The sequence below is a fragment of the Pogoniulus pusillus genome, chromosome 22 (genome assembly GCF_015220805.1).
Source record: "Pogoniulus pusillus isolate bPogPus1 chromosome 22, bPogPus1.pri, whole genome shotgun sequence".
NCBI classification, from domain to species: Eukaryota; Metazoa; Chordata; class Aves; order Piciformes; family Lybiidae; genus Pogoniulus; species Pogoniulus pusillus.
In genome coordinates, this window is record NC_087285.1 from 20,856,928 (window position 1) to 20,880,813 (window position 23,886).

Genomic DNA, 23,886 nt, shown 5'->3' on the forward strand with positions numbered 1-23,886 from the left:
TAACACTAATGCAGTCAGCTCAGTAGGATACTTTGTAGGCAAAGATGTGTTTCCGTACTGCCAGCATTTTCTTTATTACTGTATTGCTAGCATGGCAGAAGCTTGTGTTTGCTGGGAGTGGGACTGCTGCAAGTCTTGCAGAACTGCTGCCCAGGAAGTTTTGAATTGTGTGTATCTGAAGATCAGTATGTTCTGTTATATTTGTCCTTACTACATCTAGAAGTTTATTCCTGCAACTTTTTTTCTCTAACGCAGGAGGTCTGGAACAAGAAGGACTTTTTCAAGTCAATGGGAATGCTGAGACAGTGGAGTGGCTTCGGCAACGATATGATAATGGAGAAGATGTGGACCTGGTTAAAGAAGCAGATGTACCCTCAGCGATTAGCCTTCTCAGATTTTTTCTTCAAGAACTTCCAGAGCCAGTTATCCCAGGCAGTTTGCACACACACTTAATGCAACTTTCTCAAGGTACTAGTTATTTCTGACTTGGTGTTTTCAAGTGATTAAGAGTAAAAACCAGTATTAAATTTTGTAGTGACATTGAAGTGTCTTTGGAGTGCTTTGTGATCCTGTGTGTAGCAGAAGGCAGTCAGTAGACCTTTTCTTAGCACAAAACCCAAATAAATAGGGCTTTCTTATGAAACTCGGTCTGGATTCAAAGACAGTGAAGCTGCCACATAGCATGCCGATTAGTTCTGAATATTCCATGTTCTTGAGTGAGAATACTGGGACACTGGTCAAAGCCACTGGAATCAAACTTGTTTGTTGCTTTCCCACCACTGATGCTTTAGAAGTGCTAAGGAATGCTTTTGTCTCTTGTTTACTCTGAATTTCAGTTACTCTGCCTATGCTTTCACGACACTTAAGAGTTTTAGCATGCTACAGAAGAGCTCTCAACCCTACTATACTCATGTCATATTTGCTCTCCCACTGTGGATTTCTGTTCAGTCTGAGATTCATTTGTAGGAGGAAAAAACCACCTGTCATCAGCATATTGTTGCTAAGTATGTTTTTTCATATCCTGCAAAACCTTACCCTGTCAGTTTGACACCCATATGCTGGCACAGTAGTTTCTTTACTAATTCCCAACTTGTCTGTCTCTATCCACTCTCCTGGATCTTCTGACCCCTGCCGTGTTGATTGTTGTTGGAGTTGATTCATAACTTGACTAGTAAAAACACTTGTCTTGTGGCAGTACATTAGTAATGGCCTCAGAGGGTACACTGCTGTTGGAGCTCTGCACCCTGTGAGATAACTGAGGGATTTACTGGTTGTCACTCTGCAGGAGTGTTGCTCATTTTCCAGTGTCAGTTTGTACTTTGTTCCAAGTGCTAGGCTTGTTTTGCTTTGTAAGATGCCCATTTTCGTTTGATTGAATTTTCTGTTGAGTTTATTCTTGGTAACTTGATGAGGTTCGTGATAGTCTTATTTGTTCAGAGTAGGACCTGGTTTTGGATGAGTACAGCATAGTCTTCCTATACTCTTAAGTTGTGTTTACCTCCGATGGCAGCCTAGGTATCCTTTGAGTATGAGGTGGTTATCTGGATAGCTGGTGAGCAGAGGCTGAGCACTCGTGTGAGGCACTAAATAGTCTTGTGTTGGAAGCAACTTTTGGAAGCTGCACACTAGAGAAGATTAAGGCTGAAGTTCTGTCTGTCCTGTGCAGTAATGAGAAACTGAAGTGTATGGGGAATTTCATCAGCGATAAAGCTGCTGTGTGGTTTGTGTGCTAAAGTTCATTGGACCTAAGTAGCTAGTAAACGAGCTAGTTTGAGCGTTGTTTTGTTCTCCTCCTTCGCTCCCCATGAGAAAGATAATGAATAACAAAAGGGTCGTTAAGACAGTAAGGCAGAATGCTGCTAGGTGCTTAGCTAGTACTGCTGTGCCCCTTGATTAGGAATGTTATCTGTCAGGGCTGGAAATGGGATTGATTGAGGTATACTCACCTGATGTGGCACTGCAATTCCCTTCTATGACTTGTGAAGTATACTCTGAAAATTGGGAGTTTTTCTTCATGAATAGATTAACTGGGGATTTACATAGGAGCCGTTTTGGGAAAGGAGCTGTTCTTCAGTATGTAAACCCTGTATGTATACAAAGAAACTCACTTGCATCTTACTGTCTTTGCTGTCTTTTTTAAAGTGTAAAAGAAAATGATTTCAGCGAGACTGAACATAGTCTTTACAAAGGAAATCAAAACGTTGAAACCTTCAAATGTTGTTTCCTGTTACTAAAATTAGAATTTTCGATTTCCTGCATTCAAGTTTTGAGTTTTGATATTTTAACTGAGAGAGACATCTTAGTTTCCAGATTGCACTATCAGCTGCTTTTTATGCAGAGCAATAGCTTACAGAATGCTACTTCTGCTTTTTTCCCTTTTCACAAGGCCTTCTGTATTGTTAGGGTAAGCTTAGTTTCCAGAACAACTTAGCTATACAGCAAGGTGTGGCCTATGTGCATCTTTTGAGGCTCATTCCAAGGGCAAGTGTGTAGTTGAAGTATGAATTTGACCCCAGTGTGCTAGGCCATGTGTCCCAGAACCCTGTATCCCAGACATAGTGCCAGGATCTCAGTTACAGGTAAGAATGTTCCCACTTCAAATCTCTGGCTGTTGTTCAGAACCTGAGATTTAAGACAGATTCATCAGACAGAACATGTGTAGTTGTGTGTGTGTGAGGTGGCCTGGCTATCACCTCTTGCTTTGAATACTTTGTGAAAGTATTTCTTGGTTTTCCTGTTCTGTTTCTTGAAAGCATTTCTGAAGTAAACCAAAATGAATCTAATTTTGTTTGATTTTGTTACTGTATTGAGAGAAGTAGGACGAGGGAGGTTATTCTTGCCCTGTACTCAACACTGGTCAGGCCACACCTTGAGTACTGTGTCCAGTTCTGGGCCCCTCAATTCAATAGAAATGTTGAGAGCCTGGAATGTGTCCAGAGAAGGCCAACAAAGCTGGTGAAAGGCCTGAAACACAAACCCTATGAGGAGAGGCTGAGGGAGCTGGGGGTGTGCAACCTGCAGAAGAGGGGGCTCAGGGCAGACCTCATTGCTGCCTATGACTACCTGAAGGGAGGTTGTGGCCAGGTGAGGCTGGTCTCTTCTCCCAGGCAACCAGCAGTAGAACCGGGGGACACAGTCTCAGATTGTGCCAGGGGAGGTCTAGGCTAGATGTGAGGAGGAAGTTATTGGCAGAGAGAGTGATTGGCATTGGAATGGGCTGCCCAGGGAGGTGGTGGAGTCACCATCCCTGGAGGTATTCAAGCAAAGCCTGGATGAGGCACTTAGTGCCATGGTCTAGCTGACTGGATTGGGCTGGGTGCTAGGTTGGACAGGATGATCTTGGAAATCTCTTCCATCCTGCTTGATTCTATCATTCTGAGTATTTTTCTGAGCCTGGTTAATTGTGTGCAAACACTGCAGATGCTGACTGTTTCTGAGCAAGCGATGTCCTGCGCAGTTGCTGCTTGCTTTTACTGTGCACACCCAAGAGGGAATTTACTCACTTCTTTGATTTGCTATTAATGACTAGGCTGTCACAGCTCTCTAATCTAGAGAAGCAGAGTGACTGCTTCTCATCTTCATCCTTTTCCCTTTCAAACTGATCTGAGAAGAGTTTTCAAGTGTCTAGGAAAGAAGGGAAAGGCCTGTTGGTGTGTATATATATTTTTTTTTCCCTCCCATTTTGCTTTCCTGAAATTTCCTTTATGTGGAATTTCTCTGTTAGGTGCAAACAATTCACAGGATCACAGAATGCTGGTTGGGAGAGACCCTAAGGATTATCAGGCCCAACCTTTCTCGGTGGATAGTATCATTTAAATGTGATTGTAAACTCTTTGAGCCTTGCTACCCCTAAAGCTGATAATGTAACAAATGGGGGAGATATTTTGATGAAGGTTATGGTTAAATGCAGAGTGAGAATGAGGAAGCTTCTTCAGGTCTGAAATGGCATCAGCAAGCTGTAAGCTAAGTATGCATTCAGATGATTTGCAGTGAGATTGCCTGCATTAATTGGTTAAATATTATAGAAGGAAGTAGAGTGTTGAGAATGGGATGCTTGCAGAGGAAAAAGTGGCCAAATGGCTTGCTTGAACTAGGGGGGATTGAACTGGCTTTTAACTTAGCTCACTCTCTCTGGAGCTGTTTCTGTCTCTAAAGCTTTTCTGCAAAGCAATTGTTATATAATAGTAAAATGGAACAATAGTGGGGAGCCTTCCTTATGGCATCAGAATCTTGAGTGAGCATTAATTGGGAGAAACTGCTGTTGGGACTTGCAGAGGAGAATATGATGGAAATCATTGCTTTAGGTTATCAATTTCTGCTTCAGGGAAGAAGTTAAATTTATAGCTGAAGGTATCATTAGGAAAGCAATGTAGTGGTGCTGTCCTACAAGACTATGGAGGGGTCTTTTTTTTTGGTTACATTCCCCTACCTCTTCACCACCCTTCCAAACATCTGACATTATTGGAGAAGGCTGACAGAATGTGACATGAGTTGTCAGCCTCTCTCAGAAACACCAAAGAGACAGAGACTAATCCAGAGACTGAGGTGATGGGACAGAGAGATTGTTAGGAGGTGCCTTTCAGATACCTGTTGATTGGACAGGGCTGGGTGATAGGTTGGACTGGATGATCTTGGAGGTCTCTTCCAACCTGATTGCTTCTATGATGCTTCAGGTTTTGGATTTAGGGTGGGTTTTTTTAAACTTCTTCAGTGGGTAAAAGTAGTAGGAGAGTCTCAGCCCAAACAAAGCAAGTCAAATTGTGACATTTTAGGTTGTAGTCTGACAAAAATCACTTACTTTTGAAGTCCAGCCATTGTTACCAGAGTCAAAAAGTTGCTTGAAGAAACAGCTATTTTATTTCTGTGTTCAAAACATTTTTATTCTGTTTTTTTTTTTCAGATTATAATAATGAAGATGAGTTTGGAAGAAAGCTGAGGTTCCTCTTGCAGCAGCTTCCACCTGTTAATTACAGTCTGTTGAAGTTTCTGTGTAAATTTTTAGCTAACGTAGCATCGCATCATGAGGAAATTTGGTCAGCAAGTTCTTTAGCTGCAGTCTTTGGCCCGGATGTTTTTCAGTAAGTCAGCTGTAAAAGTTCATGTAGCCTTTGTATCGATTTCCTAGTCCATGAGTAACAAAGTGATTTGCACATTATCTTTCTATTCTTCCCCACTACCTTACTCCAGTTTTGTCTTAGAGTTGCTGCTCAGATCTGAAGCACAGCTTGTCTATGAGTAGTGGCATTAGAGAGCACTGATTTGATTGCTGCATTATTGTTCCTACACTGAGCTTCAGAATTTTTAGAGGCAGTGTGTAAGATCACTACTTGTTGCACAAATGGAATTCTGGGATAAAGCTTTTAAAGTCCAAATACATACTGAAGTTTCCTCTCTACAAATGCTTGAATTGTAAATGTTCCTCATGAAAAGTTGATTGACTAAATAGTTGTTAATTCATTACTTTAAAATACACATTAGTATAAAGCTTGTAGTGGTGTGAAGCTATTTTTAAAGTTCTGTGTGGTTTCAATTAGAAGGGACTTTAAGCACCACGTAGTTCCAACCTCCTTGCCATGGGCAGAGACTTTTCACTAGGCCAGATTGCTGAAAGCCCCATCCAGCCTGGCCTTGAATGCTTCTAGAGGTGAAGCATTCACAACCTCACTGGGCAACCTGTTCCAGTGGCTCACTGCCCTCATATGAAGAACTTTGTTGTTTCATCGAATCCAAATCTGCCCTCTTTCAGTTTAAAACCATTACCCCTTGTTTTATCAGTGCATGCTTTTGTAAATACAAGTCCCTCTCCAGCTTTCTTGTAGACTGTCTTCTAAGTACTGGAATGCTGGTCTAAACTCCCACAGAAGCTGCCTTTTCTTCACTTCAGGCTGAACAGCCCTGGCTTTTTCAGCCTGGCTTTGTAGAAGAGATGCTTTATCCCTCTGATGATCTTTGTGATTCTCTTGTCCCTGGCTTCTCTGTCACTTGGATAAGGATGTTATCAGCAGTGCATTCCAGGAGCCTCCTTCTGCCCTGCTATGTTGTCCCTCTGACAGATAGCATGTGGTTAAAGTCCCCCGTAAGGATGTGGGCTTATGAACGTGAGGCTGCTCCTGTCTATCTACAGAAGGCCTCATATGCTTCCTGGTTGGGTGTCACCTGTCCCTGCCCTCCCTTTAATCCTGACCCAGAAGCTCTCTGTGGGCTCCTCACCCATCCCCAGGTGGAGCTCCATGCTCTCCAGCTGGTCATTGACGCTGAGGGTGACACTCCTTTCTCACCTCCCCTGCCTGGCCTTCCTAAACAGCCTCTGGCCTTCTGCTGTGGTGTGGGGTGTAGCCCTTAGTCATAGAAGTCAGTCCCTGGAGTTCTTTGGGGAAACTTGGGTTTAGGTTTTTAAACTAAAGTGGTGTTGAAATCTTTAGCATTTACACAGATGTGGAGGATCTGAAAGAACAAGAACTGGTTAGCAGAATAATGGCAGGACTTCTGGAGAACTACTATGAATTCTTTGAAAATGAAGAGGAAGATTTTTCATCTACTAACGATCTGAGCTCAATAACTGAGCAGGTCAGTATTTTAAATGGCAATGTGGTTTTATTTCTGTTTATGGGAGATATATTGAAATACAATTTTATTTAGTAGTAGACCTTTCAGGAGTTTCTTGCAGTGTGACAAAACCTGGCATTTCTTTAAATACATTTTCTTAACAGGTTTGCTTGTGGAGTTGTTGCTTTGTAATCAGGATAGCTGTGCTGTGTAAAAAACATCTAAGAACTAATCCAGCAGGGTCCTTCCCAACACAGTCTCTGTTATGCTGTACAAACAGTACAGCTTGGCAATGACCTTTTCTGGAGAGGAGAACTATTCCTTAAGCAAAAGCAGAGCTGTGCTGCTGTTGGTCTTCAGTAATACATCCAGGTGTGTGTTACGGAAGCATGCAGGGTCTCGCACTCCACCTGCTGATGTTATCAGTGGTGGTTCTCCCTGCCAACGTTTTTGAGTGGTGTTTCTAAGACTTCAAAATATCATCCTGGCATGACTGGAGGAAAAATGAAATGAGAGAAACGGAGTTGAGTGGAACAAAAGTACTCTGAGTCCTAGCATCAAACAGCCAGGATGGCCATGTTCACCTATCCATGTCACTGATGGCATCCAGCATCACTCTGCCTTTCCTCAACACATTTAGATTTGTGAGTGAGTACACCATAGCATGCTGGGATGAAGAGAGATGGAAAATTGCAGGGGAAGAGAAAAGGTGATTTTTTTTTTTTTTGGATACAACCTTCTTCTGTTGGCAAGTATTTTTAATTCTAACAAGTCGTGGTATATAAGTGATAATATATGAAAGAAGTCCTTTTTGTATCATCCAAGCTAGGTTTATGGATTATCAATAGAATCTTGGCTGAAACCCTTCCTCAGAAATATGGAAAGCTATAAGCTGAATTTTTTTCTATTCAGTTGGCCTAACAAATGATGCATTTTCTTTAAAGAGGAGAAAGGGTAAATAACCAGCAGTTGCTAAGGAGGAAGGTAGCAAGAAATACTAAATCTCCAAAGCCAGCTATCCCACAAACCCCTCCTCTAGCAAGACAGGTAAGGCAAGTCCTAGGGCAGCTGGTTGCTTTCTCTTCACTGCAGTAGATGCCTCACCCATTGGTCTGGTCTGCCAAGCGTGGGCAGCAAGTTCTGGATGGAGCAGCTTTTGCTCTGCTAACTGTTCCAGCAAAGTGCTGCAGTGTTTGCTGTCTGCTCAGCTCTTTGCAGGAGCGTGTCTAGCACTGAGAACTGACATAGCCCTGCTGCATGCAGGAAGCTCTGAAGTAAACCTGGGCTGTATCTTTTGCAACCTGAGGGTGAGGACTTGCATCTTGTGCTGGAATACCAACTCTTCCAAGTATGGTTAGCTGACCTGTACTCTCATGCTTTGAACAGACTTGTCTGTGGGTCATGGTGTCTTTTTACAAACGGTTTTCCCAAGCATAACAGTCTGTGTAGTGTGTTTTGGGGGTTTGTTGGTTGGTTGGTTGATTTGGTTTGGTTTCCTCCCCTGAAGTTTTTGACCTGGTGGAGTGTCCCTTTAATTTCGTGGTGTCTCCACCAGATGTCAACAGTGCACTTCTGCTGGGTCCTGCTCCTTCCCGGGCTGGAGTGGTGTGGGCAGAGAAGGGTGGCAGTGCCATGGCTCTGCTGCAGGGGTGGGACTTGCCCATGGCTCAGTGGCACGTCCTCTTGCAATTACAGAGGGAAGTCGGGGATAAAGTCGTTTCTTGCCCCAAGTGCAGTGCCGTCTGACACACTGCACCCCTTTAAAAAATAAACACCTCCTCTCTGCCTTCTTTGTAATCCTCAGCTTCTGAAGTTTGGATGCTACTTAAGTCTGGTTTTGCTTTATGCTCATGTGGCAGATATTATAAAGCATATTTTCTTGAGGCTGCTGCTACTTTAATTTTTGGGGTTGCAAGTTTGGGAGATCAGTAATCAATCACAGAGGGGCTTTGTAATCAAACAGTCATTTTGTTGTGTTTATCTTTGTATGTTTTAGTTGCTTTTTAAAAGGTGACTCTTGAGCTGTCAGTTGGCTGTATTGTTTAGATTTTATATTGGCTGTGTTTTATTGCTTCAATAAAAAGGTCTTCTGTGTTTGGAAACAAAGAAACAAAAAGAGACAAGAGGCTTCATAGAAACTTCTCAATGCTCTTGCTCATACATTTGTCTTTAAGTATTAATCCAGTACTTTAGATCCTAAGGCTTCTGTGTAGGCTTTCATAGAAGAGTTTGAAAGTGCTACTCGTATATGAATAAGGCTGCCTATAGAATAGAGGAGAATTATCTCTTTTAGACATAGAGAAAGGTTCTGTGCCTTGTGACTTCAGAGCGGCTGGGATTTTGTTATTTCTTCATTCTGTGTGTGTTCATTTACTGCATCAAAGGGGCTTCTCTTTTCAAACCTTGGATAAAAAGTGAAAAGGGTCATGTAGCTTTTTAATGATGTGGAATGGGTGGGTTTACATAAAAGCAAGTCTAGTGTGGCTGTTTGTCTACAACTGAAATACAGTCTCCTTTTACATGTACATTGCTTTTATACTTGTGTGCTCTTTTAATTCCCTGCACCTCTTAAAAGAACTTTTCAAGCCATTAGCTGTGATTAGTTTTTTGTTTGGTTGTTTTTTTTTTAGATCAATGATCTCTTGGAAGAGGAAGAGGATGTAAAGCTAGAGCAGTCTGAAGAACTTCCAGAAGATGGCACAGAGAAACCTGTTGAAAGGCCAGCTGTGGTGCATCTAGATATGACAGGGAGTCTCTCGGATTCCAGGAGTGTTACAGCGTCAACAAGGTGACTCGTTTGTGCCTTGGCATTTGCAGTGCAGTTTGTTCTGTCTGAGAGAGAAGCTGTCAGCCTTTTGAAATAAGTGGTGGTGTCTACAAGCTGAAGCTGTAGAAGTAGGTGCTGTTCTTGTAGTAGTAAAGTACAGGATAAAATAACTGTTCCCAAATTCTGCAGAGGAATGTGTGTGGAAGTGGGATTGGATTAGCTATGGTGATTTATGCAGAGAAAAGTGGAAAAGGGCATCTTGCAAGGAAGCTGTGGAGTGATATTTAAAATAACAACAAATTTTGTAGCAGAAATATAAAAGGGATCTGAATATTGGTGAGTGCAAACCCATTCCATGCCATCTTGCCAGCACTCCCTTTCAGTGGGAAATCTTAGGACCATTTCTTGTCATCTGCTAGTGAGCAGAGATCTGTCCTTACCTAACTCTTATTTCCTAAACATGTGAGAATTTGCCCAGATGTTTTTTACTACTCAGTTTGATGAGATGTTAAATGAGAAAAGTGCTTCCTTATTTTGCTGGAGTCCAGTGGAATATATTTCATAAACAATTGTAATGGAGGCTGGGTAGATGTGAATGCTTCCTGAAAACATTGTAGAGAGGAAAAAAGCAGAGAGCAAGAGGAACTATAAATGACCAAAGTGACCCTCCATAGTGGAGAGGAAGTGGGAAAATTGACCGTTAATGATTTGTAGGTTGCAGTTTATTGGTTCTAGAAAGGCCTTTAGTAGGAGCAGTGCAGAGGAAACATAAAGCACTTTAGAAATGAGATTTTGTAAGGCTACAGATGAGACTTTATAGAATGGCTTGCTTGCAAAAACCCTTGCTTTGAGTGTTCAGAAAGTCTTACTGAGCTGAAATGAAGACTCTGGATTGTGAAAGTTGACTTACTAATATGCTCATAAAATGCCTGTAGTTTCTTCTTCAGTTCATTTCAAGTCTACTAGCTAAATTTTTCTTGGAGGCTGGTGTTTCTTTGTTATCTCAGTGTAGGAGTGACATGACCAGCAGCTATGCACAAGTTGAGGTTTAATTTAACTGCTTTTTAGAAAGAAGTTGTCTGAGCAGGTATAATGGCTGTTGAAGCTGGAGGGACCTGTGTTTCCTGCCTAAGAGCCAGACTCTTCAGAGGGACCTGTTTGGATGGGCTGTGAGAAGTTGCACAGTGTAGTAGAGACAGGAGTGTTGGAGTAGGAGTCAGCTTTTCATTACATGGAGATGCACAAGCTTAAAATCTTACTTCCATTTGAGTACTTACTTGCTGTTGCTTGTAATACACAAGTGTTACAAGCAAGAATTTTGCTTGGTTGTACACAGGAGTTTTTAAGTCTGCTTCATTTAGAGTTTACATTTTGTACACAGTGAGTTTTATCTTTTCCCCTCTGCAGCATGTGTTTGGTATGGGCATTGCATGTAAGAACTTGTAGAGAGAGGTGAGGAAGAATCTATGATAAAAGTGTGACTAAAAGAAGAAATGCAGGGAAAATCACAAGTAAGTTTACTGCCTGAGCAGTCTCAAGGATGTGGATTTCAGGTTGAAATCTGTGCTGCCAATTGACTGCATGTTTTCTTCTACTTCATTAAAAGTATTTGGAAAACAGAAAATAAGAGAAACATAATTCTGGTTTGTAATTTAAGTTGTATTATAATAGGTAATTATCTTTGACAACAGTGGAGCTGTTTAGTTTTTGGCTTAAATAAAAAATAAATTAAAAAAACAAAACAAATCAACAAACAAAAGATCCCAAAGCAAACAAAAATCCCAACTCTCCTGAAAATCCACCCAAAAGCACAGCACAAAACAAACCAAACAAAAGTTTCTGCAGTTGGAATTTCTACACAAGTTCTCCTTCCACCAAAAAGTTTCAGATCAGTTTAACTCTGCAGAGGTATTTAGTTGCTTGTGGAATTTGTAAGCTCAGCAGCAGCGACAAACTCAACATGTTTGAGAGCTTAAATTTGATAGCCTGAAGAGTGAAACATTTTTAGTCCCATGTTTAGGGTTAATTAAAAATTAATAGGTGTTAATTATGGTTATCTTTTTACATGATCTGTGGGGAAAGGATAAAGAGAAGTCCTGGAGAAGAAGAGAAGAATTTGACTGCAAGAAACAGTAAAAAAACCCAACCTGAATTGCAGAGAATGACCAGATAAGCTTCAGTAAAATTCTAAACTCATTAAATACTCTAAATATAGTTTCCAAACTTAAAAGCTTTCATAATATGCACTTAATGGCTTTGTTTTGGTTTACTTTCTTGATGTAAAATAGTGATTAGAAGCCTCAGATATTAATGCAGTTTTATTGAGATGTTTGTCTTGACAAAACCTGCAGCAGTTTATAAAGAAAAGAGGAGAAACAGGACTTCAGACATGATGGCTGCAGCTCCTTAAGCTGAATTTTTGTTGCCCCTTAGCTGTTGTCAGGTTTTGAGAACTGAGTATCTTTACTTAGGTCTCTTCATGGGAGGAAGAGAAAGAATGCTGAGTTTGTGTGTTCTGTATGTTACAGACTGGTTATTTTGATCCATGCTATGGGGTGTATGACCTTCCTTCTAGTTATTTGGACAGTAACTTGCTCATAATTTTGCTCACTGCCTTTTTTTTTCTTCACTCATTCTGTTCTTTCTGAATTGTATGACCTTCGTGCACTGCATGGTGTTAATGCGAGTTAGAGATCTGGTGAGGATGTGGATAATCATTAATGCAGTTTGATTTAGTGACTGCTTAAAAATGGTATGTAAAAGAAACCTGTTGAGTGATCTTGAAGCATGTTTACTCAGCTAGGGAGCATTGATTCATTGCACAGGAGCTGACATTGTGTATGTAAAGGAGACATCACATTCTCTGTTATCAGGAGCCTTTTTGCCAGGCTCTTTTGGGTTTGCTCTCCTCCCTTGGAGAAAAGAATCACTGACTCAGCACTGCAGCTGACTTTTAAGACATGCTGTTGAAATAATCACTTACAATCAGTCTCTGTCATTATTCCTCATTTTTCATTGCTGTGCTTTGCCAAGCAGTGTTTGCTTTACTTTTTGCAGTTCATCTCATATATAGTTAGTCAGAAACCTAATATAAAAACTCCTTCGGGCTTTTCAAAACATAGGAGAGATGGCAAGTAGGAAGTTCTGTAAACAGTTTGCTTTGTCTGCATTCAGTACAGTGACAAGGGCACCGTGGCTTCAGTGATATTTTTCTTGACCTTTTTTTGTTTTAATAAGCCTTGATCTGTGAGAAGGAGGCAATAATATTCATAGCAACAAAGGCAGACTGTAACTCTGCCCAAATCCAACCACTGCCTGAATTGATGGAAAAAAAAATCTTATTGTTTTAGTTTAGCACTTTCTTTAACATCCAATTACTTGTCCCCACTTCCACCCTGGAAAATCTGCGAACAACACGTTAGGAAAGCTTTCAAGTGTTGATTGGGCAGCTTATTGTCAGGAGTGACCTCATGTTGCAGTCTATTTCTATTTAGACTGCAGGGTTTAGCGCAGCACTCCAGAAGTACAGCCTGACAGGCAGCCATCGAATCCCGGCAAGCAGCATGCACAGCCAGCAGCCAGCATCACGCTTTGCTGTTTTTCAAATGAAGCACTTCTACATGAAGTGCTCGTTTGGGATAGCAAAAATAATCAGAATGGCCTGTAAAGTTCTGCTGCACAGGTAAATATATGCAAGCAACATTTTCCTTTCGTGTGATTGCAGATAGGACTTTGCTTAACTTTAAAATGATGTGGGGGGAGATGTGTTTTGGAGATACTGTGAAATGAAATCGTGTAGCAACTGATTTTTTTTAATGAGAAATAGGAACTTGTGTAAGGTCAGTAAATTACAGAGAAAAACTTTGTAATGTTTTCTCTCTGCTGAATGTATTTTTTTATCTCAAGCTATGTTTTTTCAGGACTTTTTATGGATAGACAGGCAGTGCAAAAGGCATTCTCAGGAGAGAGTTAGCATTATGAAACAAAGATGTTTACCTTTCTGTGTCTTGCTGTGTCATGCTGCGTTGAGGCTCTGTGTAGCTGAATAAATTACAGCTTTTGAAAAGTATTCTTCAGCTGTGGTAGAGGGCTTGGGAAGTTGTCAGGTTATTTGCAGCCAAGAGCAACTGGAACATTTGTTTCCAAAAAGTGCTTAATTGTTGAAGTAATAGTTGAAGGCAGAAGATATTCTTTGTGTAGTAAGAGGATTCTTCAGGCTTTGTAACGCTGCTGATTTATGCACCTTTTCCTGCGCACCTCTAAGGCATCTGAAGGTGTTTAATAAAGGCACTGCTGAACGGTCTTGTGCTGGGGACTGAAGGTTATACAGGCAGATAGAAAATTTTGTTGTGAACTATGTCTGAAATCTTCTGGATTCTTTGGAGATGGATTTGATTCTCCTCACTCTTGACACAGTTCATTATTGTCTCAAGTGGTAGAATAAAAGGATTCCAGGCCATCAGTTTCCTATAAATGGCATTTGTTCTTGTGCCCTTGACTGAATTTCTTTTGCTCTCTCTAACTGCTAGAGTGTTGCAGAGTTCTGTGCTCTGCTTTTCTCCCCCCGCCCAGTTTATCCTAGGGATGAATTGTGTGTTAATAGTAAATTGCTTTCAATGTGTGCAACTATGAACTAAGACTTTTAGAAAGTAAGCATAGCTTCTACAGTGAAGGTTTCTTAGGAACTTGCTTAAAATGCAGAGATTGGATGCTTAAACCAACATTTGCTTGTTTTGAAATCATTGGTTGTTTTTCTCTGAGATTCTTGTACATTTTCCTCCACTTGCTCATGAATCTGAATTTATGAACAGATTAATTTTTTCCCCCCAAGTGTTACTAAACCAGAATTTGTTTATCAGACAGCTTAAGAGGTAGGGCTAAGTGGGAGGGCTGTGCTGACAAATACCAGTGAAGTGGAACTATCTTCAGTTGTAAACTTTTTCTTACTATTTCTTTGCTTTTGGAAGAGGAAAAAACAATGAAACAGTTGATTATTAGTGACTAAAGTATCTGGCTTCTCCATCGGGTGTTTTCATTTCATGAAGTGACACAGCAATGTCTATTTTGAAATAGCTCAGGGCTGCCTCTTCTCTCAGAGCACTCGGAATAGATCAGATTGGTTTTTCACCTGGGCAAACAAACACCCAAGTCACGAAGTTTCCATATTAAATTAAGTTTCTATATTAAAAACAAAGAAACAAACAAAAACCACCAATAAAATCCCCCCAAAAAACCCCAAACCTGAACATAACCAACCCAACCCCCACCCCCCGAACCTGACTTGCTTGTTCAGTTGTTCCGTGGTGCTGTTCTAAGTACAGTGTGCTGTGTTGCAGGCCCACCACAAGTTGTCTAAGGCAGAAAGGACATAATTCTTTTAAAATAGATACTTCAACCACTTTCCTTATCAGCAAGTGTTTAATTGAAAGTCTTTTATTGCTTGTGTTTCACCTACTTAGAGGAAGAAAAAAAACAAAGTCTGCTTGAGGTGGTCTAATTATCTTACCTCTCAGGTAATGGAACCTACTAATAAACTTGATAAGATCTAACTAAGATACTTCTTGCTGTGTTAAAACTATTCTTGTGTAAGCAGAGAGACTGTCTATGTTTTTTTATCACCAGCAAGACTGGAATCAGTCAGATGATCTTGCAGAAATTCTACCTGTTTACTTCTCCAGTGCAGTTGCAAACTCCCTTGTATTTCAAGTTTTACTGTATGCATTCATGAAAATAGTATTTCAGATCAGTGCTAGCTACCAACAGTGTTGTTGCATGGTAAAGGGTAGATGAAAATGTTATCTTCAGATTTTGAGCTTAGTTATCTATAAATATGTTTAATTCCTAGTTGAAGTCAGTGTTTATTTCTTCTGGAATAAGACATATAAGCTGTAACTTCTTGCTGTTTACAGTAGCACTTTCTTATTTCATACTTATCATCTTTACCATCACTTTGTCTAAAATTGAAGTATTCTGTTTATAATGAGGGAATTTTGAGCATATAAATGGGGATCACATACATGAGTTAACCTACTTGTGTTAGTTGCACTGATTTCCACCCTTCCACCCTCTCTTGGAGTTTGGCATTCAAAGCTGAGGTGGCTGAGGAAGCTCATAAAGCTTCCCAATGCTTTACAACTAGCTAGGTTGTGTCCAAAAACCTCTGGAAGGGGCATGCCTTGGGCTTATTACATAGCTGTCCTTGGAGAGTGCTTCAGATCTGTTGAATGTTGCAGAATAAAGTTATGCAACAGTCTGACAGGCTGGGAAGAAGCCCTGTGAATTGCATTTGTGGATGAAAGCAGAGTAATTTGGAATTTGCTCAAGGCAGCAAGGTTAGAATCTGCATTCTTAAGCAAGGTATCAGGAATCTTTTGGAAGCTGATTTGTATTTCCCATGGGAAAGGTGGTACCTCTGAGAACTTATACCTTTGTGAGATGAGTATTGGATCTTTAGAGGCAGAAATCTGCATTGCTGCCTCTAAAACTTTGTCTTATGATGGCATTCTGTAAGCTTTCTTCATCTAAATACTAAGGGGACTGAAAAATCAGTGTTTCTTAGTCTACTTTTATTAGCCACATTACTTAAAAGTCATTCATTATTTTCTAATTTACTTTCTGTTGACTTCAAGGCTTTTATTTAGTGTGATAAGTTTTGCTTTGCATTGACTTATTTCTTCTTTATTGCAGTGCTCATATCTCTCCCATAAGTATCTTGCCAGCCTCTGCAGAGTAAGTATAATGAAAATATAACATGTTTGAATTATGCTGCTACAAGAACATGCATAGAAGATATCTCTCCTTTCAAGAAGAAGTAGTGCAGGAATAAACATTCTAGTCTTGAAGTATTTCACTCATGGCATTTAACACTAATGCAGGAAAAAACTGATGTCTGGCAGTGTTGCTGCCCACAGGAGCAAGAGAGCACAGATGGGAGAATCTGGATTCTAAAAGAATTGGTTTTGTATGGATACATCATAGGTGTTTGACTTCACAATGTGAATGCCATTATAATGTTATTTTTAGCACCACTTATCAAGTACAGTTAAATGAAATTGTTTGTACAAATGTGGAGGAACAATAAACAACAGTTCCAGAGTTAAAAATGCAACATGGTATTTGAAGATTCTTACCTGGGGCTATTTTTAAAGGCCTAGTTGTGTACTTTGGGTGAGCTGGCCAAAGAGCACTCACAGTGGTCTGTTTTTCAAGAAGGCTGTTCTCTTCTTGCTGTATCTGAGTACCTTCTTCAGATACTTGTTCATTGACTCTGCTGTTTTTTGCCTTTTACGATTACATCCCTGTTCAGGATGGGTTCCAACCAGCTGTGCTGAAGGGGTTCCTGCTCCAGGGTTGGTTCTGACTCATTACAGACACAGGATATTACTGCCACATTAATACATTAAACTTTGAGAATTTTTTGTGTATAGTTATTAAAAAGTTAGTCATTGTAATGACTTAAATACTGCTAATGGACTTCCTACTACTTCATGTAACTCTGATGAAATAGAAGATTGTAGGTACAGTAATTTCCACTCCCTTTTGGGGAAAGCTGCTCTCTTTTGGCCTTGAAGTACTTAGCCATCAAAGACTCCTGTTGTGTGTGAAGTTCATCTCTGCCTTTCTGCATAGCTGATCAATGCCAAAGGAGAGTTCTTAATATGAATTTTCTGTCTTCATTCTTTTTAGCATTTTAGAAAGAACAATTAGAGCAGCTGTGGAACAGCACCTTTTTGACCTGCAGAGCAGCTTGGATAATGATCTGAAACACATACAGCAACACAGACTGAGCTGTAACAGCGAAGCAAACAATCCCAGTGGGGATGAAGAAGGATCTAACAACCAGTAAGATTTTGTAGCATCTATAATGAATTCTGTAATTATTACATATCTCAGCTCTCCCAAAGCAAACTACCCCAATTCCCTACCTCGACCTAAAACAAAACTTAGGACTTCTGCTGTTAACTTCAGTTTATCTCACATTTTAAACCAAATCAGTTACCAGGAATCAACATCTCCTAAAGCAAATGTTTTAAATTGGTTTTATTGCTTGAAAGGTTGTAAACTAAACTGCTTCAGTGATGAATTCTGTGCAGGTAACACAAGAACGTAGTTTACCCAGATGATTTCCTTCTTATCTCACAGATGGTACTTAGGACACACATAAAAAGCTATTGTAGGTGTTTAAGTTTCTTTACCCTATCTTTCCCTATCACCATAGCTGCTTTACTGCTCTGGTTGCCACTGTCAACCCAATAGCTAAAAATGGACAGAATGAGCCCTGTGGGTCAATTTGCATATAGTTTTGGCCTTTTTTGATCAGCTTTTATTTTTGTTGTAAATCTTGCCATGCTGTGAGTGTAGTGATTGCCATGGCAGCACTGAGAAGCTGGTACATGTTGGTTCTTTATTAAAAATAAACAGAGATGATTAATCCCCAAACTCCAAAAATGTGTAGTTAAATAGGACTGCAGGACCTAAATTCCTTTGTGGCTCAGAGCCTGGAATATGTGAAGTATTCAGAGACTCAAGTGCTGTTTTCTGTGTTGTTCAATCTTTGCTGGTTTTAGCAAGATGGTGTGGCAAGAGGTCACACTTAAGTTACCAGCTGATCATAAAAGTAATAATCCTTGCTGGTAATGATCAATTAAATCTGAGTTTTAGTGTTAGAGATGTAGTGTCTTTAAAGCAGTTTCTGAGTGTGTAATTGCCTGAAGGACCCTGTTGTGGCTGAATTCCTTCAGTTGCAGCGTAAGTGCTTTAAAGGCTGGCTGACTTCACAGGGGTGGAGGCTGCAAGTGTCCTCACTACAGGTTTGAAACCAATATCTTCTGCTGGTATGGTGACTATTCCAAATGCTTCTGATCCCCATTTCGCTGTGGATTAGCCGTAAGAGAGGATACATGATAGTGTTCTTGGGTGAGGTCATCTGGCTCCTTTAAAGCAGTACCACCACCAGACTGTGCACGAGCCAAGGAAGCAGTGAAACCAGGAACTTAAAAGTGCAGTGATCTGGTGCAGATTTCTGATAGCTAACTCAGAATAATTGCCAGAATTGAGAAAAGATAATGAAAATGTCTATTCCCAAACCATTCTGTTCAGTATCTCTGCATCTAAAGAGGGAGAAGATGTTTTTTTGTTTTTAGAGTAGTTTGGAATTCTTTGTAGGCATGCAGAAGGGAGACCAGAAAGCCACAGGCTCGTGGTGAATTATAGACTCGCATCGTAACAGAGGTGGTGGCATGTAAAGAATATTTGGTCATAAATATGGTATAAGTTAGTTTTAATCTGCTTGTCCTGTTACAAGCCTTAAATTGAATTCTAAGAAGATTATAGGTTAGAAATACTGGGATTTCCCACTGGAGGGGGAACAGTGACGCTGGCTATAAAGTGGCTGCTTCAGCAGGGAGGAGAGGGTAGCCACAACAGCTTCCTCCAGTAGCGGTAGTTTCCATATGTCACTGCATCTGGCCTGTGATGCTTTTATTCCTCAGGTCAGTGTTAGTAAGTGGGGGGTGCATGCTCTTTAATACATCAGGTATACAAAAAAGTACTTACAGAATCATAGAATGGTTTAGGTTGGAAGGCACCTCAAAGCTCAGCCAGTTCCAACCCTCTGCCATAGGCAGGGACACCTCTCACAAGAACAGGTTGCTCAAGGCCTCATCCAACCTGGCCTTGAACACCTCCAGGGAGTGAGCATCCACAGCCTCCCTGGGCAACCTATGCCAGTGTCTCACCACCCTCACTGGAAAGAACCCTTTCCTAACATCTGGTTTGAATCTCCCTCCTGCCAGTTTAAACCCATTACTTCTCATCCTGTCATTACAAGACCTTGTCAATAGTTCCTCTCCAGCCTTTCTGTAGGCCTCCTTCAGATACTGGAAGGCTACTACAAGGTCTCTTTGAAGCCTCTTCTCCACTCCCCATGTAGGAAACCTCAGGAGTGGACTTGATGATTTCTGGAGGTCCCTTCCAACCTCTAATGTCCTGTGATTCTGTGAGTGTATCTAAACTACATAATGAAATCTGCCTGCAGGTGATTGGAATTGTAGATGTTACCAGTATCTTTGGTCAGAGTAATCTGGTTGAAAATAAACCTTGTTGTTTAATACTGTTTAAGGTTAAAAAACTCCAAACAATAACAGCACAGATCACAGAATCGTAGGTGTTGGAAGGGACCTTTTGAGATAATGCAGCAACAAAAAAAAACCCCAAAACAACAACAAACTCCCCAAACAAACAAAAACCCCAACCAAAGCCCAGTGTTTTCTTTGCTTCCAGTGGTTAGACAGCAGTTTGCTAAAGGCTTTCTGTGCTTCTCCTTAGGAATGATGTTAATGAAGATAATGACACTGGTAGCAGTGAGAATGCAGGAGACTGCTCTGAAGTTTTGGGTTGCACTGATGTAGATGGTGAAGCTATGAAACGTGATACTGTAACTGAGGAAGAAGAAAGCATTCAGGTGAGAGGGAGAGCCTCCTGTATATGAAAATCATAAATGCTGTGGCTTGAGCAAAGCATTTTAGAGATACAGGTTTCCCTGATAGCTGTGATGTAGCTTTACATGGCATTGTTGCTTTGTGCAGTTAACATCTGCCTTTGCTGTGCATCATTCATAGACCTGCACAGAGAAATTTGTATGTCCTTTGTGCAGCTTGGTTGGACCCTGAATGATGTTTTTTCTATTAATCTTTCACAGGTACCAGCCCTTCCTTCTGCTCAGGTAAGTTGGAGGTAACAGATAAGGAAGAACAGCATCTGAGTTAGGAAAGGCATCCCAAGGAGCAGCAGATCTAGAGCTGTGCTTGTGGTGTAGTCCCCAGTTAGTTTACCTTTTACTGAGTCAAGAAAGGGTGGAAGCAGCAGTCACCTTGAGACTGCATCCTTTTGACTGTCTCTGTGCTAGGAAGGTGTGGTTATGTAATCAGCTTGTTTTACAGGATTTTTTTTCACTGTGTCTACTTTCCTGCTTTTTCTCAACACATCTTCATCTCCTTCCTAGTTGACATAGATTCTTTTACTTCTTGGTGGAGCTCTTTGTTTAGAGATTTGAATTCTGCTGTGCTGACACCTCATGTCCCTCCAGACTGGTGTGTCCATATAGAATTCTTACACTTGAGGTGTTCAGCAAAAGAAAAATGAAAGAAAATGAGACTTGGGACTTCCTGGAGAGGTTCAGTACTTAATACTGGCATATTGAAAAGTATCAGGATTCACCATTTGCATTGCAAAGCAGAAAAATGTGTCTAAACTGGATGAGCATATCTTAGGATGTGATGCTGCTAGGCTTGTACAAATAAATACTCAGTTGTATTTTGTAAAAACTGTTTGGGTCAGAAGCTGCAATTCTGGTGATACTTGGAGTTGCTGTTGAAGTTCAGAAAGCAATTAAAAGTGTAAACAACAAACCATGGGATATTCAAGCATCATAGGTGTGATTTTGGCTTTGTTTTTCTGTATTATGCTTGAATTGTACAGCTTCCTCTCACTGAATTCACAGTGGAAGGCCAGTATTGTAGCTACTCTAGCTACAAAGGCCTGTGAGGCAGTGGCTTCAATCTAGAGTAGGGTGGGTTTAGATTGGATGTTAGGAACAAGTTCTGCACCGTGAGGGTGGTGGAAGACTGGAACAGGTTGCCTGGGGAGGTGATCGAGGCCTCATCCCTGGAGATATTCAAGGTGAGACTCAACAGGGTTCTGTGCAGCTCAATCTAGTTGAGGATTCCCTGCTGACTGCAGAGAGGGTTGGACTGGATGACCTTTAGAGGTCTTTTCCAACCCAGACCATTCTGTGATTCTAGGTTTTCTTTTGAGCTGTGAATTACTAGATCTTCACATGGTACAAACCTTCATGTTTGATTGTATGTATGACCTCAATTTGTAATGAGAGCCTGAACTATGCCAGCACTTTCTCTTAGCAAGCAGACATGAGGCTCTCATTTGGGTATCTTCATGCACTCCAGCAATCCTGTAAAATATGTGCTGACAAAAATGAAATCAAGTAGAACTGTGATATGCAAGAGAACACAGCTTCTACCACTCTGAATGAAATAGCACATATGCAGCTGTCAAATAAGCTCCTCTAATGAAAAATTCAAATCTATAGCTCCCTATTTTTTGGGGATAAAGCATCTGCTGTCATAAATCTGAAAGATGAATTCTGTGGGTAGGGAGATTTGCTAAACACACAGAGAACATTTTGCAGTGGTTTTTAGCTTCTTGCCTCTGAGTCCATAAATCTTTCTGAGGGTTTCCTGAAAGATAACTAGATAAGCAAAGCTGTTGTTAGCAGACTTAAATTAACTAGAATCATTTAATGGGTCTTTGAACTTGAAAAGATAGAACTGGATGCCTTAGCACAGCGAAACTGTGACTCTTGTCTGGAATCTGTGTTTTTATTAAACCAAATGTTGCCGTAGTGCTTTTTGCTATTGTGATGTATTCTTCTCCTGGCCTTCTGTTTGCTTGCACAGATCCCTAATTACTCTTTTGAATCACCTAACAAGCCAATTTTTTTTCCAGTTGCTTCCACTCAGCCAGCATATTGCTTTAAAATCCCCTTTCTGTAAATGAGAATCTCACAGAATGTATTGATTGTCTGGATGCTTTCCTGATTCATTAGTCCCAAATCTCCCTATTGACAGATAATGAGGTTGTTACCTTGTATCTCAGAATGTACAAACGATGATGTTGCAGTGAGATGATGTTTTCTCCAGTGGAGGTGAATGCTGTGTTTGCAACAGCTCTGTTGAAAGCAGAGGGTAGAGTTCCATATTTCTGCCATGACTTTTTCTGTCTGGCTGTATTAGTTTTTCTTTTATTTCTAGTGTTTGCTTTAATTTTTGGTCTCTTGACAGCGAAAGCCTCCAGAGGCAATGGGGAGCAACTCCTAACACTTTACTTCCTCCTGACTTCCTAGTGAAAATATATGCTGAGCTTTAGAAATCAAAACTCAGGAACCACATATGTGGATGGAGAAGCTAAAATGCAAATTGTTTGCTTTTCAGTGCATTTTAGGCAGTTTCAGTAGTTTCAAAGAACAGCTGAGAAGTGGAAATTACACTTCTTGGGAAGCGTGTGCCCTTCAGGGGTCCAAGTACATTACTGTGCTGAAAGTATAAAGGGGAGCAGGATGCTGGGAGTGCAGAGTCATGTGTGGATGTGTTTTCTTGTCCTACCTCATGTCATTCTTAGTTGCTTTTTTGCTTTTCTCGTTTTTGATATCAGTAGAAGGTTGCATTCCAGGGTGAAGTTTGGGCTTTTTTCACTGTTAATTTCTACCTTCTTTTTGTTAATGCAGCATCTCAAATGTTATTGGAGAGTTTTATCTTTTGAGGAGATACTAAAGGGAGCATTGGAGAGGGTCATGCAGGGCTGTAGGAAATGAACAACGTGCATGTGAGCTCTCTGGGGCTGAAATGGAAGCAGAAGCAGCTGTTAGCAGAACTACAATAAGTGTGACTATGCAAGGCTTGCACAGCTCATCTCCAGGGTGGAAATTATCTGCAGGAGTATGACAGATGCACTATAATTAAAAATTGCTTCCTGGAATTGGAATTTGACTTGAGGGCTGAAATAATGTAAACAGAAGAATGGAATTTTCCCTCCAAAGAGGGTGATTATTAGTCAGCAGGGTCAAATTGGCAACTGGTATGTGTATTTGAACTCTCAGGGTAACTATTTTATATTCACACATATCAAAACTCATTTATGAGTCTGAATCCAAATATAATTTATCTTAAAATGACATCTTTTATATTTAAAAGTTCTTGTATCCCACCAAATAAGACACTTTTGGAAGGGATCAAGTGCTTCAAGTCTGTCCACGCCAACATTTAGCGAACACAACAGTGACATGTATTGATCTGGACTTATTTTGTGAGATGGTGTCATAGAAATGCCTGCACTTCTTCATCCCCTTCCAGTTCTGTTGCTGCTTTATTTAGTAACAGGGATTAGTTACCTCCTTTTAGAAAGTCTGTCAGACTCGTTTCATTTCACATATGCTGAGCACAAGTCCGCATCCCACTCCGTTATTTTCCAGACTGGGATACTCTCATAATACAGTCACCCCAGGCTTCATGCTGTGATTGACAGTTTGCAGTAGAGCAGTTGGTGTTAATATTTAAACTAAATTATTAAAGATTTCCATCAGTCATTGCCTGGCTTCTAGTGGTGAAAGCCCCTAGGTAGTGGCCCTGCTTTAGATAGAAAAATAGTGCCTGTTTAGAATTAGGATTTCCACCCCCGCACAAGAAGCTGTGTGTTTTGTGGATAGAGATTGTTACAGAAACAGTTTTTGGCCCAGAATGCCTTTCCTCAATCTTTTCTATATGTACTTTTTGCCAGCAGACTGCAGTCGTGTTATTGGAGCCCTGTGATGAAGATGCAGATGTTGATGGAGAAAATAACAGTGAAGGGTATGTGTTTGGCTTTTGTCACTTGGATGGCAGAATGTGTAAGGTCAGTTTTGACACGTAAGTGTACTCACCTGGTGATTCATGACAACACAGGGGGCTGGACTGGATGACTTTTGGAGGTCCTTTCCAACCCAGACCTTTCTATGATTTTAT

The 23,886-nt window shown here is 40.6% G+C and overlaps 1 protein-coding gene across 5 annotated transcripts in view; it reads left to right on the forward strand.

Annotated features, from left to right (window-relative positions):
* The window catches only part of FAM13B (family with sequence similarity 13 member B), a 61,305-nt gene that overhangs the window by 17,234 nt on the left and 20,185 nt on the right, over positions 1-23,886 (forward strand). For 3 of the 5 annotated variants that reach the window (XM_064162157.1, XM_064162153.1, XM_064162154.1), the window contains exons 4-12: positions 256-468; positions 4,901-5,078; positions 6,423-6,567; positions 9,177-9,334; positions 16,001-16,042; positions 17,000-17,155; positions 19,640-19,775; positions 20,013-20,036; positions 23,663-23,733. In XM_064162157.1, the coding sequence (XP_064018227.1) occupies positions 256-468; positions 4,901-5,078; positions 6,423-6,567; positions 9,177-9,334; positions 16,001-16,042; positions 17,000-17,155; positions 19,640-19,775; positions 20,013-20,036; positions 23,663-23,733 (1,123 nt within the window). The remainder of the gene's footprint in view (positions 1-255; positions 469-4,900; positions 5,079-6,422; positions 6,568-9,176; positions 9,335-16,000; positions 16,043-16,999; positions 17,156-19,639; positions 19,776-20,012; positions 20,037-23,662; positions 23,734-23,886) is intronic. The other 2 variants (XM_064162158.1, XM_064162156.1) reach the window with 1 other exon arrangement.